At 45.8% G+C, this 14,333-nt stretch overlaps 1 protein-coding gene across 2 annotated transcripts in view; it reads right to left on the reverse strand.

Moving 5' to 3' along the window:
- ATP9B (ATPase phospholipid transporting 9B (putative)) overlaps positions 1-14,333 on the reverse strand; it is a 2,250,419-nt gene that overhangs the window by 418,737 nt on the left and 1,817,349 nt on the right. For both annotated transcript variants that reach the window (XM_069219789.1, XM_069219790.1), the window contains exon 16: positions 11,356-11,517. In XM_069219789.1, the coding sequence (XP_069075890.1) occupies positions 11,356-11,517 (162 nt within the window). The remainder of the gene's footprint in view (positions 1-11,355; positions 11,518-14,333) is intronic.

Consider the following 14,333-nt stretch of genomic DNA (forward strand, 5'->3'; position numbering starts at 1 on the left):
GGGATAGGCAGGCAGTCTTCTGGGTGTTTGTAGAGGTCACTGGTCCTGCAGGAATAGTCGTCTTCTTGCAGCAGAAGCCTTGAAGCTGCAGACAGGCCGGTAGGTATAGGGCCAAGCCAGCTGTCCTCTGGAGTTGTCTTCTTTTCAGGATGTCAGAAAACTGAAGAGCAAGGTTCAGAGGTGCCCCTAAATACTAGATTTAGGGTCGTTACAGGGGCCAGAGGGCAGTAGCCAATGGTTACTGTCCCTGAGGGTGGCTATACCCTTCCTGTGCCCACTCTCTTTGTGGAGGGGGGCACATTCCTAGCCCTATTGGATAACACCCTACAAAGCAAGATGGAGGATTCTTCCAAGAGGGATTCACCTCAGCTCTGGGCACCCTAGGTGAGGTCCCAGCTGCGGTGGACACTCCTCCTGGTGTTTACCTATTTTCTCACCAGATCTGCTGCCAAAAGTGGGGTCTGGTTGGGGGAGGGGGTCTGGCATACCCACTAGCTGGAGTGCCATGGGGCAGTGCAACAAAAGGCATGAGCTTTTGAGGCTCACCGCCAAGTGTTGCAGTTCCTGCAGGGGAGAGGTGTGAAGCACCTCCACCCAGAAAATACTTTGTTCCTGACCCCAAAGAGCAGAAAGGCTCACACCCCATGGGATCAGAAACGTGTCTGTTAGAGGCAGGCTGGCACAGACTGGTCAGCCTTACATTAGAGGGGTAGGTGAAATACACAGAGAATCGCCAAGATGCCCTCTGAGTGCATGTTTCAATAAAACCAACACTGGCATCGGTGTGCGTTTATTGAGCTGAGAAGTTTGATTCCAAACTTCCCAGTATTTAGTACGCCATCATGGTGCTGTGGAGTTTGTAATGACAAACTCACAGCCCATGTACTCAATATGGCCACACTGCACTTATAATGTCTAAGAGTGGACTTAGACACTGTACGGGAATATTGCTCATGAAGCTATACCCTCACCTGTGGTATAGTGCACCCTGCCTTAGGGCTGTAAAAGCTGCGAGAGGTGTGACTTACCTATGCGTCAAGCAGTGGTTTGTGGGCATTGCATCAACAGAGGGGTGCCATGTCGAATTTACCTTTTTCTCCCACCGGCAGTATGCATGTGTTTAGTGAGGGGTCCCTTAGGATGGCATAATTCATGCAGCAGGCCTAAGGGACCCTCCCTTGGCCACAGGGCCACTGGTACCATTGGTAGCCTTTATAAGGGACTTAACAGTGTGCCAAGGGTGTGCCAATTGTGGAAGCAATGGCACAGTTTAGGGAAAGAAAACCAGTGCTGGAGCCTGGTTAGTAGGATCCCAGCACACAATCAGTCAAGTTAACATCAGATATCAGGTAAAAAGTGTGTGTGGGGAGGGGGTAATCATGCTATGAGTTCCTACAACTCCGACTTCATTAAAGGTCAGTGTTAAAGCGGAGGCTTGCTTAGACAAAGTCTGTGAAGAGGTTGGATGCGGCATGAGCAACAGGAAGCAGCAATTCCAGAACCTCAGATGCTTCGCAGATAGGTGCTGTTTGTAGAGGAAGATATTCTGAAAATGACCCTTGGGCAAAAGAAGTACCTTTTCTCCCCAAGTTATTGTTTCACTGGCATTCAGTAAGTCTAAAATATATTCTATATCAGGAAGCTCAGGTGGGTGCAAGATGTTTACTTCACTGTCATTTTCTTGCACAAGACGTAGTGCTCATGAAACTGAAGAGATTCTAAGTCTAACTCTAAAAAGTCATAAAATCGGGAAAAGGCCTGAAGAAGTGTTATTCTAGTGAAGTTTAATCTTCATAGTTGACGTTTTTGCTACTTGTAGGAAGAGGTCAGAGTTGGACTGGCTTTTGGGGCAACCAGGCAGGGCCTGATGAGCTGGTCTGTCAGGTCAGTGTGTGGGCTGTCTTATTGGATGCTTCTGGGCCTATTTTATGGTCTCATAGGCTGGTTTTCACTGCTATTTCCTCTGTTGTTAAAATAAGCATTCCTGCAGCAAGCTCAAATCCATGCAATTTTTCACATCTTGCAAAACACTCACAGAGCGTGTTCAAAACTGCCCCAGTTTGCAAACATAGGTCACTGTTTTAGCTATCTAATTCACTAATGGGGGCTACTTTTATTTTACTGCCCTATCCTATTTTATGTACCAGTCCGACCCTGGATGAGGTTAATCATTGGTGTAGAAAGGAAAGTCTAATCCCAGAAGACTGACAGCAAGCCGGACAATATGCAGCCATTAAGCCTCAGGCTTTTAACGAATAGGCAAGAAGGACACCAATGGTGAACAGGAAAATGCTGCAGGCTGCAAATGGAGGCTGTATGGACTCACGGCCAAAGCGGCCAGTGTTGCAAGTGAGCCAGATGGCAAATACTGCAATAATGTGTAGGTCAAACATAAAGTTGTGTAGACATGGCACTCCTGGAAGGCTTGGAGCTCTCTAGGATCAGGGCAGTGATGGAGCTGGACGTTGCACTCAATTTGGAAGAGCTGCACCCAACACTGTGCGTGTGCTCAACTTCTAAGGCTCCTGGAGGGGACAGGTTACCAAAAGAGGTTTTTCTGGAACCCTTCACTGCCATCTATTATGAGGTAAAGGGACATCTGCATGCTACACCAGCCGGAAGGGGACAGAGTGGACCCGGCAGCATACCATGATTAACTCAGATGCAAGCTTTGGCCTACTGACTGAACCCGTTAATAACTGGCTTGGTGTATGAGGATCAATGTAGGTTCATCCTAGGCTGTAACACTGGGATGAACCTAATGCTTTTTGACACATGTGCTGCACGAGATGGAGGGCAGCAGTGACGAGCTGGCCTTGATCTCCATTGATCTCGAAGAGGCCTTCGACACTGTCAACAGGGGGTATCTGCTCAAGCTCCTGAGGGTCATGGGGTTCGGGCGTCACTTCTGGGATGGATCCAACTGCTCTATACTGAGCCCGGTGCCAATGTGCGGGTGGGATAGTGTCAACACGACAGATGAGTAATAGGCAGAGGGACAAAACAGGGCTGACCACTATCCACTCTCCCATTCGTTCTTGCGATGGAGCCCATAGCAGTGTGGGCCCGACATGACCTGCGCGACTGGGGCCTTTGTACTGGGGGACATGCTACACATCCTATCATTATACGCAGGCAATGTCTTAGGGAAACTGCTTTGGATCCTACGGCGACTACTGGATGAGATTTGGGCTGTGTCTGGACTGAGGAACAATCGTAAAAAAACATTACTGTTTCCCTTGGCGGAGCTGGTGGGGACTCCGGTGGAGCGCCTGCCTGACATCGGGTTGTGGTGGGAGATGAACCACTTCCGCTATCTTGGAGTCATGGTGGCACACTCTAAGAAGAAGTAGTTGTGTCTCAATATGAGGAGAGTACTTGACTTGTTGTGCTTATTGGTTACCTTATGGCATATGCTGCCACTGTACCTCATGGGCAGAATAGCGATAACCCAAATGGTGCTTCTGCTACGCTGTCTGTACACCATTCAGTACTCCCCGTGTTTGCTGCCCTCAAGAGTGTTTAGGCAGCTGTACTCTATTCTCACTTCATTAATCTGAGCTAGATAGCAGAGCAGGGTGGCCCTGGTCACACTGATGCAGAGTTACGAGGAAGGTGGCTTGGAGGTGCTGCAGATGGAGTTAATACAATTCTCACATGCAGCATGCTGCCGCTGGCTGGAGGATGGTAATAACTGGGAAAAGCATTTAGTATCAGCATGGTCGACGTTGCTGGACTCCCGGCTCTGCTAATTGAGTGCTCTGGCACACCAACTGACTTGTTACTCGTGATCAAATAGACTGCTCATGTATGACAGAACCTTGTAGTGGTTCTCCAGCGGGCTTCTTTCCATCTGGAACTACAGCTCTGGATTGTCGTGCCGATCAGTCGCATGGAGGAAAAAAAATATTTTCAGGCATGAAGGGACGGGTGCTGTGAGTAGCTGGGGCACTTTAGCCTGACGAGCACTTCACCTCGTTCGTGTTTGCACAGGTATTTGCACTGGGACATTTGTTATATTACTCAGGCCTGGCAGACCTGGACTACATTTCCAGTAGCACCGGTGGCATCTGGCATTTTGGGGACTTTGCTATCCTGAGGGTTGGGCGCCACTTGATGTCCCTGCTATATACAGCAATGGTGATGGACGCTGTGAGCCGCCCCTCGAGTGCTCGGGCGACTTAGGAGATTGATCTAGCAGTTCTCTTAGAGGACGCTGACCGTACCTGCGTCTGCGCCCCTGCCAAGACAGTATCTAGCACCATCCGATTCATGCTGACCACTATCATTTTCTACACTGTTGCAGAATGGACATTAGCAGAGGAACTTCGCATGAAGCATAGTAGAAGGGACACCAAGTTGTGGGATGACTTAGCCACATGGAAGGCCCTGGGAGAAATATTTGTCGCCCCAGATGACGCAACCTCAAGTGGGGAAGATGCTGATACGGGAAGCTAGGCTGCCAGAGACCTTGGGGTATGGAGGTGGTGGCTGTGGGTCTGTCTCCAGAGTTCCAGTGCCTTGAAGCTGGATGACAGACCCCTGAGTGATTGTAACAACTACTGTTTTCAGTATGGGATTGTTCGCTTGGCTGCACACTGTATACTGTGACTGTTGATTTTGGGGTGCTGCACTGTTAAACTGAAACTGATGAATAGAGGTTTTTAAAAAAATAAGGTTTGTACATGCAATTATGACTACACAAAATATAATAATAATAAATATGTAAATATATATAATCAAAAAAAGAGCCAGATGGTGGCACAGTTAAGAAGCACGGAAGAGACTCCCAAGGGTGTGGTAGGTGATTTGTAGCTCATGTTTGCCAATATGGAATCCTGTGATGATCAATTCCTATTGTTTTGCTTTCAGCAGGTGTCTCAGTTCAGCAGCCGCCATTATTGCACAACATGTAGAAACTGATTTACAATAACTAGAGGATGTGGGAATGTTTACATTTGCCCAGGATATTTAAGATCTGAAGTCAGACAAGTAAATTAGCCTCCTAGACCATTCTGGGTAAAGATACACTTTGCACATGAATTCTAGGACTGGTTTTAGACTAGTAAATTACTTTCCCAGAATGGCTAAGGCATCGGATTCATGAGGGAGCATCTGAATGTTTAAAATTCACAGGAGTTGGAAGGACTCAATCTGCTCTGTAATAGCCCTAGACAAGAGAAACTATGTATCCGTGGTGGAGCCAGTTTCTGCACTATATGACCTGGCACAGAGCTTGAGGAGTCAGTGGGCTCATTGCAGATCCTTATCTGTGATTACTGTAGCACAACAAGCATTGGCATAACCAATAGGTTTCCCCTAAGTGAGACCTATTTGTGTTGTCAGTGTTTTTTTAAAGATGTTTCACAGCAACACGAACTGCTGTGTAACATAGATTAAAGTACATAAACGCAAAGTACTATGGAGCGGCCAGCATTAACACCGCCATCACGCTTTGTTTTTATTGACTTTAAGCCATGTTATACAGCAACTCCTACTCCTGTACAACATGTTTAAACGAGGGAGTCATGACAAAGCGTTCCTGGGCGTGGCAGGTTGAGGGGTGGTAGGTGACAGGAGGGCCAGAGGGTGCATGGTTGGTGTTGTACAGTGGGAGGGAGGAGGAGGGCAGACAGGGAAGCAATATGACAGAGATGGGGCAGGGAGGTTTGGGCAAACAGGGCTGGAAAAAGAAAGTCAGGAAAACATAGCTAGTGGGCTATGGCGGACACATGCATTCATGGAGAGTGCATTTGGTAAAGTTGAAAAAAAAAGTACCTCGGGGAAGATATATGGTTAGAGGAATGCCACTGGCCCCTGGAAGAAGTACTTTGTGCAAGTGCCACGGCATGGGCGAAGACTCCATGAGCAGGAAGCTGAGGCATGGAAGACCACTACCCAATCAGGAGCAAGGAAGGGCGACCCACATGGAAGCCAGCCTATGGCGAGCAAAGAGCTGCTGACCAACAGGATGCAAGTAAATTAGACCCACGTGGAGCCGGCCAGTCATAAGTATAGTGACGTGGAGCCAGCCAGTGGTAAGTAGAGGTAGGTAATGGGCGGGCTCTTAGCCCCCTTTAAGATATTTTTTGTTTTGTAACAAAAGACTTCGCAAGCACAGTGCGTAAGTGCACGCTGTGCAGACAAAACCTAAAAAAGGAGGAGGAGCATCACTGCTCCGTGAGGTGGTGACACTGATTCCGAGGTGGTGATCTCAGCGAACATCTCCTCATGTGAGAAACAGAGTTTGATTTAGAGTTTGACTCCTTTTGTAACCCCATAAGTAGTTCAAACTATTTTTCTCTCTTAATCTTTGGATGCAGGGGAGCAGAGAGTTCGCAGGAGGGCACAGAGATCACAGGAAGATGCATTCCACTTAGACACCACAAACATGAAGAGAGTGGGTCATCACTTGACATCTAAAACCTGCAACTTAGACAGGTTTAAGACAGCAGACTTCAGAGAGGTCACTCAATTTATGAGAAAACAAGAAGTTATCAAGAAACTCAAGGTGCACAAGATCGCGCCTGTGTGAGAAGTGGATTCTGTGAAGGGTGCAGGGGTTATGGGCTGGTTCTTCGTTCAAGGTTAGAACCTTATGGACTTGCAGCTGGAGCAGCAAAAGAGTAATCTGGTGCTGACGATGGAGAACTGCTAATACAAAAATCTTTTTCATCCTGCTGGAGGTCAAAGAAGGTTCAAAGTAACACATCAGCAGTATTAATTAAAAGTAAGAGTGTATTACTATCAAGATGAAATTGCTCAGAATAGCAGCCATTGAAAAAAGTGATACATTGGTTGATTAGAAATTGTGTGTTCAACTTGCTGGGGTGAATTTGAGACCTGGCGGAAATACTCAACAGCTATCTTTGTAAAGCTGATAAAATGAGTCCCACTCATATGATTAATAACGTGCAACTTACTTACCTTCGGTAAAGAAATATCTGGTCGAGACATAGTCTAGTTGCAGATTCCTTACCTCAGAATTTCCCCCCACCAGTCAGACTGGATCCGGAGATTTTTTCTTCAAGCAATACCCTTGCACGTCAGTAGGTGGCATCGGTCGATTCCAAGGGTGTCACTGGCAACGTAGTCAGCGTGATGATTTAAGGAGTAGTACATTAACAACGCCTCAACGCAGTGATGTCAGTTTCTTTTAACGACTTTCCACGCCAAAGCGCAAAGCAGCTAAGAACATTGAGATTGGTGTGCCAGAACTAAGTACCTGAAGGGGGAATCCCTGTCCCTAGAAATCAGTTCACAAGCGGGGAGGATGGGTGGGTCAGTAAGGAATCTGCAACTAGAATATGTCTCTACCAGATATTTCATTCCGGAAGATAAGTAACTTGTACAGCTGCTAGAGACTTCTACTTGCAGATTCCTTAGCTTAGAATACATACCCAAGCAATGCCATCCTCGGAGGGGGGCTGCAAGCCAAGATCATAGTAGAAAGTCCTGCAGGACCGAACAACCAAAGTAGCTGTCCCGACGGACCTGACTGTCCAGGCAGTAATGTTTAGCAAACGTGTGCAGGGATGCCCACGTAGCCGCCTGGCAGATATCCAGGACAGGACCTCCGCATGCTAACTCAGTGGAAGCAGCGGTTGCTCTGGTTGAATGAGCGCACATTACTTCAGGGGGTTGCTTCTTGTCCAAAGCGTAGCACACCTTGATGCAAAGAAGTACCCATTGAGATATGGCACGTTTTTGCACCGCCTTCCCTTTCTTCACACCCACACCCTCTTTTTGGGTCCAGACTTTAGAGTCTCTCTCATCCTCATGAGAAGGATGTGGGGGTGCGTAAAAAGTAGGCATGGTGATGGACTGGCCTACATGAAAAGGCTTAACAACCTCGGGAAGGAAGGAAGGAAGGAAGGAAGGAAGCCTTAGTGCGCAACACCACTTTGTCAGGGTGCACAGACAAAAAAGGAGACTTAGAAGAAAGAGCTTGAAGCTCACTCACTCTGCGAGCAGAAGTGATGGCAACCAGAAAGACAGTTTAGAAAGTGAAAAGCCGTAAAGGGCAATTGTGCATTGGCTCAAAGGCAGTGCACATTAAGTAAGTAAGGACAGGATTGAGGTCCCACTGAGGCATGATAAATGGAGTGGGAGGAAATAAATGGGTTAGACCTTTAAGGAATCTATTCACAATAGGAGATTTAAAGAGTGAGTGCTGATTAGGTAGCCCAGGAAAGGCCGAAATGGCCAATAAATACCATTTAAGGGCGCCCAAGCAGAGCTCTGTTGAGCCAAAGAAAGAATGAACAAAAGAACCTCAGATCGAGGAGCAGAGAGGGGATCAACAGATTTGTTGGTACACCATGTCACAAATTTATGCAAACAATAGGTGTATACCATTTTGGTAGAGGGACGTCTGGCTGCCAACATAACATCACAGACTTCGGGTGGAAAATCAAAAGTCAACTGCCACCGCTCAATCTCCACGTATGAAGGTGGAGATTGGACAGGTTCGGGTGCAGAATCTTCCTCTGTTGCTGCGATAGAAGATCCGCCCAAAGAGGTAGTCTGAATGGAGGATCGGTGGCCATGCTCAATAGCTCTGGATACCATACTCTCTGTGCCCAGTCCAGAGCCGCCAAGATAACTTGGACCCAGTCGTTCCTAATCTTGAGTACTCTGGGCAGAAGTGGTATAAGTGGAAAGGCGTAAAGGAGGCCGGAATTCCACTTGAGATGAAAAGCGTCTCCGAGTGAGTGCCACTTTGGAAACTCCAACAAGCAAAACAGCTGACATTGCGCGTTCTCTGCGGAGACGAACAGATCTAACCAAGGCTCTCCCCACTTCTGAAAGAGACCTTGCACCACCTCTGGATGGAGACGCCATTTGTGATTGGCTGTGCATCGACGGCTGAGTTTGTCTGCTCTGGCATTCAGAGAGACCGCCAGATGTTGAACCACCAGGGTAATGCCTTCATGTTCCAGCCATGTCCAGAGGCGTAGTGCCTCCTGACAAAGGGTCCAGGTCCCTACCCAGTCCTGTTTTTTCAGTACCACATGGCATAAGTGTTGTCCGTGAACACTTGCATTACCTTACCTTTAAGAGAGGGAAGAAATGCTTTCAACACAAGCCTGATCGCCCGTAGCTCCAGAAGACTGATATGGAGCCTAGACTCTGCCTGAGGCTAGAGTCCTCGGATCTCCGCCTCTCCCATGTCGCCACCCCAACCCAGAAGTGACGCATCTGTCACTATGATAGATCTGGCTGGGGAAGAGAGAGAGATCTGCTGTGGACCCAATGCGGATTCAAAAGCCACCACTGCAGGTCTTTCGCAGTCCCCTCCGAGATCTGGACCATGTCGGAGATTCCCATGATGCTGCACCCACTGGAACTTCAAGTCCCACTGCAGAGCCCGCATATGCCATCTGGCATGTGTTAATAGCAGGGTGCAGGAGGCCATGAGGCCCAGCAGCCTCTGAGTCAGTCTCACTGAAACCCAAGACAGAGGCTAAAAGATCGGAATCATAGCCCGTGTTCAGAACAGCGCCAATGAAAGGGATCGTCTGAAAGGGAGCCAGGTGCGACTTTGTCACGTTGATAGTGAACCTCAGCGTATGCAGGAGGCTCGCAGTAGTCTGAAGGTGGGAGACGATTTTCTTGGGCAAGTCCACCTTCAACAGCCAGTCATTGAGGTAGGGGAAGACTGAGACCCCTAACCTGTGCAGATGAGCTGCACCCACCGCCATCACTTTCGTGAACACCTGAGGGGCGCTGATAAGGCTGAAGGGGAGCATGGTAAACTGATAGTGCTCGTGATCTACCATGAATCGCAGGTAACATCTGTGGGCAGAATGCTTGATGAAACATGAGAAAGGGTTCAATTAAAGTACTTCCAGTACAAAATGCCTGTTCGTTCGACAAACGTGGGAACTTAAACCGGAGGAAATGGACCCTGATCCCCCATACATGAAGTAAACTTCCTGACATATGGTAGGTTCCCACTTTAGTAACAGTAATTCAAAGGCATCCAATTGCCAACTATCAGGATGAGTGACCCAGTTTCGGATTTATTAAGTAGAAGTAAATGATTCCATGTTATACATAATTGATTGAATCGTAGAACAAAGTAGGAATTCAGCCAACATGTGTTTCGCCTATGGGGTGCATTCACCAGGACTTTCTCAAGGCATGATAAAGATACATTTGTACTTCTAGTAATGAGCTGAATAATTATTGACACTGCAAATGATCCGCTGGATAATTAGAACAACTAATTCAAGGAGGTTCGGTCAGTCGCGTCCGTCGCCATTATAAGGCAGGATGGGAATGTGGTAATAAGCGTCCTGCATGTCCAACACTACCATCCAGTCTCCTGGGTCTAAGGCAGACAGGACCTGAGCCGGGAAGAGCACTTTGAATTTCTCCTTCTTGAGGAAGAATTTGAGGTCCCAAAGATCTAGAACAGGACGTAAGCCCTTGTCCTTTTTCGGCACCAGAAAGTAGCGGGCATAACAAGTATGACCTAAGTCTGGCGCAGGGACATTCTCTATAGCTTCCTTGGCCAAGAGAGCCGCAACTTTCGTACGTGGAAGTGCCAAATGATCCTACGGAAGATGGCTGACTGATGGAGGCATGGCTGGTGGACCATATTTAACGGGGGATAGCTCTTTCGAACTATCTGCAAAACCCACCTGTCCATAGTGATGAATTCCCAGTGGGGCAGGTGATGGCAAATCCTGCTGCCAACTGGATCGGAGTGAAGGAATGGACTAGGGTTTGGAGGCTGCAGCGGGGGCAAGGGTGGACTAGATAGACTTTTGGTTCCCTGTCCCACGCCACGTCTTTGGGGACATCTTGATGCACCAAAAACTCACCAAAAAACTCGACAAAAAGTTGAACTCGGTCAAAAAGAATCCAGGGTAGCTCTCTCCGGATCATCTCATGGCACGGAAAGAAAAGAACTGATGTCACTGCGCTGAGGCGGTCTCTATGTACTACTCCCAACATCAGCACGACGACTACGACGCCAGCAGAGTCGACCGATGCCACCTACAGACGCGCAAGGGTATTGCTCGAAGAAAAAAACCTCTGATCCAGGCTGAAGCCTGGGGGAAAATTCTAAGGTAAGGAATCTGCAACTAGAAGTCTGTATCAGATATACTAATGTTTGTTTTTTATTACAGTACAATGAAGACCCAACATGGTGGCAGAAAATACCGCATAAGTAACTTCTTAATTGACTTTAAAACGATTTACAGATTAAAACTGTAAAATTAACATTTTGTATATAAGGTACTGGGGTAATTTAGCCCTGATCTGCAGGAAAAAATTCATCCAGTGAAGCTAAAAAATTAGACGAGTCTCATTCAAGCACATGCTTTGAACTATTGAGCTTACCCTCACTATAATGCCCATGCGTTTGCTTTCAGAAGTGAAGGGGAATATCTGAAGAATGTAGAATGTCAAAATCTGCCCACCAGGCGTCTTCAGCTGCATGGAGGTCAGGTCCCTACAAACCAGAGTCAGCCCAACGCTCTCTGTCCACTGTACCAGAGCCACCTAAAGAAAAGAAACACAGACGAACATGTTTAAGTGCTAAAGGTCAATGACGCCCTTGTGTAAATCACGCAGCTGCCAAATAATGGGCTGTTAGGTTAAAGGTCAAGCAGCTTGTTAATAAACAGGGACAATGTTGCATACTGTGTAGAGTACCCAGCTGGGGCACATAAGCCTTTTCCTGTTCAATTAAAATTACATTAAACATCAATATGAAGCAATACTTTCCAGATTACAATTAAGGTTTTTAATATGATTTCTTATAGATTCTGTACAGAAGAGTTTTCAATTACTGGATTCTCATATAATGAAATGCAGCCCTACACTGCAGTATTCCTTCACAGTCTGATTTTGTTTGTCGTTCTTTAAGTAGACTTCACCGCATGGATACAATGCACTTCGACTGGTTCAATACTCAGTGGATTTGAAAGAGAAACCCCATGGATGAGCAGTGTGACGGGAATGTGATAGCATATGTACAGTTCAAAACTTAGAAAGAGAACAAAACCAGACAGTTCAACAGCTGTAATGTAACAGGCTATCGTCTGATAAATACTGTCACCCCTTTAGAATTAATCATACAAAAACGTACTTCCAGTGGGACCATAAGTTTGTAAACAATATTTAGCACACTATATTTATGTCAAACGATATTTCTGCGTACAGTAATCTGGCATACAACTACTGCAATGCCTTTCAATGTGACAATTACCACAGATCATTTTTAGCAAGGTTTTGATCATAGATATATAAAAAGGAATTCAGGCTGGCTTTACATCAGAAAACACAAAGAAGTGCATTTATTTTATTTAGAACATTTGTAAACAGAAACGTTTACCATGAAGATGCTGAGCGCAGAGAGGTAAGACAGACTGGGACCGGCGGAGGGAGATGAGGGGCCCGGAAGAGAAACATAAGCCAGCATCACCATATCAGTGATAAAGGAGTAATTAGATAAAACATTTGGAAACAAGGAGTGGTGCTGCTGAATTCGTATGGAGGTCATTGTAACATTAAAATGCAAGGGGGCATGGATGCCTTGGATAGTCTGAAGAGACTTAATGTAACATTAAGGGACAGAGAAGGTGGCATGGTCGGTTCACACCTTCCTGTACAGGGAAGATGAACATGACTGATTTTAGATGAGTGTAACGTAAGGTTTGGCTCAGGTTAAAACCCTACTTCCATCATTATGAGGCATGTGGTTGCCTGTTATTCCTTCAGTCTCCTTAGACATATTCATTATTATTGGGTTGCAGTTAGTGAGAATCAGAATGAAGGAGTTTTCTATTCTCTATAAAGCTGAAAATAGACGCCCTTCACAAAAGCTAGGTTAACTGATTTCAAGTTTTAGCCATCAGATTCCAGTTGCAAAATATTAATAGGTACCAAAAGGAATTAGTATTTCAAATGGATGCCTTAACACGCGCCTCTTACGAAGATTGATTCCTTGTTTTCTAAATCCATGTAAGAATTCAGAAAAGAAAAGATTTTGGGTTTAGTACATTTAAAAAATGTTTTATCAGTCACAAACCCTCAGACTTACCTAACCGGAGGGTTTAAAACTGTTAAAACACTTTTTTGTGTGTATTTATTTATATATATATATATATATATACACACACACACAGACACATGCCCCCCACAGCCAATGTGTGGTAATCATTATTATAACAAATGCAGTGGGCACCTGGGCTCTTTGGAATCAGGAGGCCATCTGCATCCCAATTATGGCTGTGTTCCTCTAGCTGATGGACAATGGGTTTCCTTTAGGGGTAGGTGGAACTCACGGAGTGAAGTCACATGAAAACTCAGCAAGATTCTGCGGATTTCCGCAAATGGACAAAATCAGCACGTCACGCTGCTTGGGCTGATTTTTAGCACCAGGAGCGCGCCTCTCGCTGAAAAATCAGTGCAAATGGCACTATGCAGTGTGCCAGAGGGCACTGCTGCTCAAGTTGATTTTCCTGTCATTCAAGTACATTTTCTACTTGGTAGTGCAAAGAGTTAACAACTGAGCTGTGAAGTGCATTCTTTTAACTGTAATTCCATTTATTTGGACTTACCACCTATGAAGGTGTTGAAGGGAGGGTAGTATAAACAAATTGCATCATGAATAGTGTGGGTATTACTAAATTTTTTATTTTGGAAGCACTATTTTATCTTAAACCGTTTTGTGCATGTTGTAGCAGTATATCTTATACTGTGTGTAATGCAAGCTTAAAATAATGACCTACATATTCACAGTGCTTTCTGCTTCAGTATGTGACCTCTTAGCACTAAAAATACACAAGTCACTGCTCTACAATGCACCAACCAAGCTATAATTCTGCTGCTTTCTTGTTACACACAGACATCTAGAGTGCATTAACAAAGAGATGTTTCATAATGTACTGTGGTGCATTTCCCACTGAATAACAACTTTTTTATTTATTATTCATTTAAGCTGCGTGTAATTTTATATGCAGCTATCTGACAGTAAACGACAAAAAAGTACTGAAGATTTTGGTGTTAATCCGCACCTTTAACTCCACGCCCACACTCACTGACCTCGCCCCCACTGCATGCTGCATCACGGTTCTTAAGCATTTTTTTATGCAATTCGACCACTGCCTTAAACTATTCTTTCTACATCTTTCTACACAGCGTGCTACAGCAACCACCTGGCTGTTTTTACAACTCTATAACTGTATTACTCAAAGGCATGTTCCTAATTTGCACTAAGATGCTATAAGATCCGCCATTTTGCTATCAGCAAACAAAGCTTTCACAAAACAATATTTGTTATGAAAAGTATACCACAAAATTGTTCTTTACAA

Source organism: Pleurodeles waltl, chromosome 2_2, assembly GCF_031143425.1.
Source record: "Pleurodeles waltl isolate 20211129_DDA chromosome 2_2, aPleWal1.hap1.20221129, whole genome shotgun sequence".
Classification (NCBI taxonomy): domain Eukaryota; kingdom Metazoa; phylum Chordata; class Amphibia; order Caudata; family Salamandridae; genus Pleurodeles; species Pleurodeles waltl.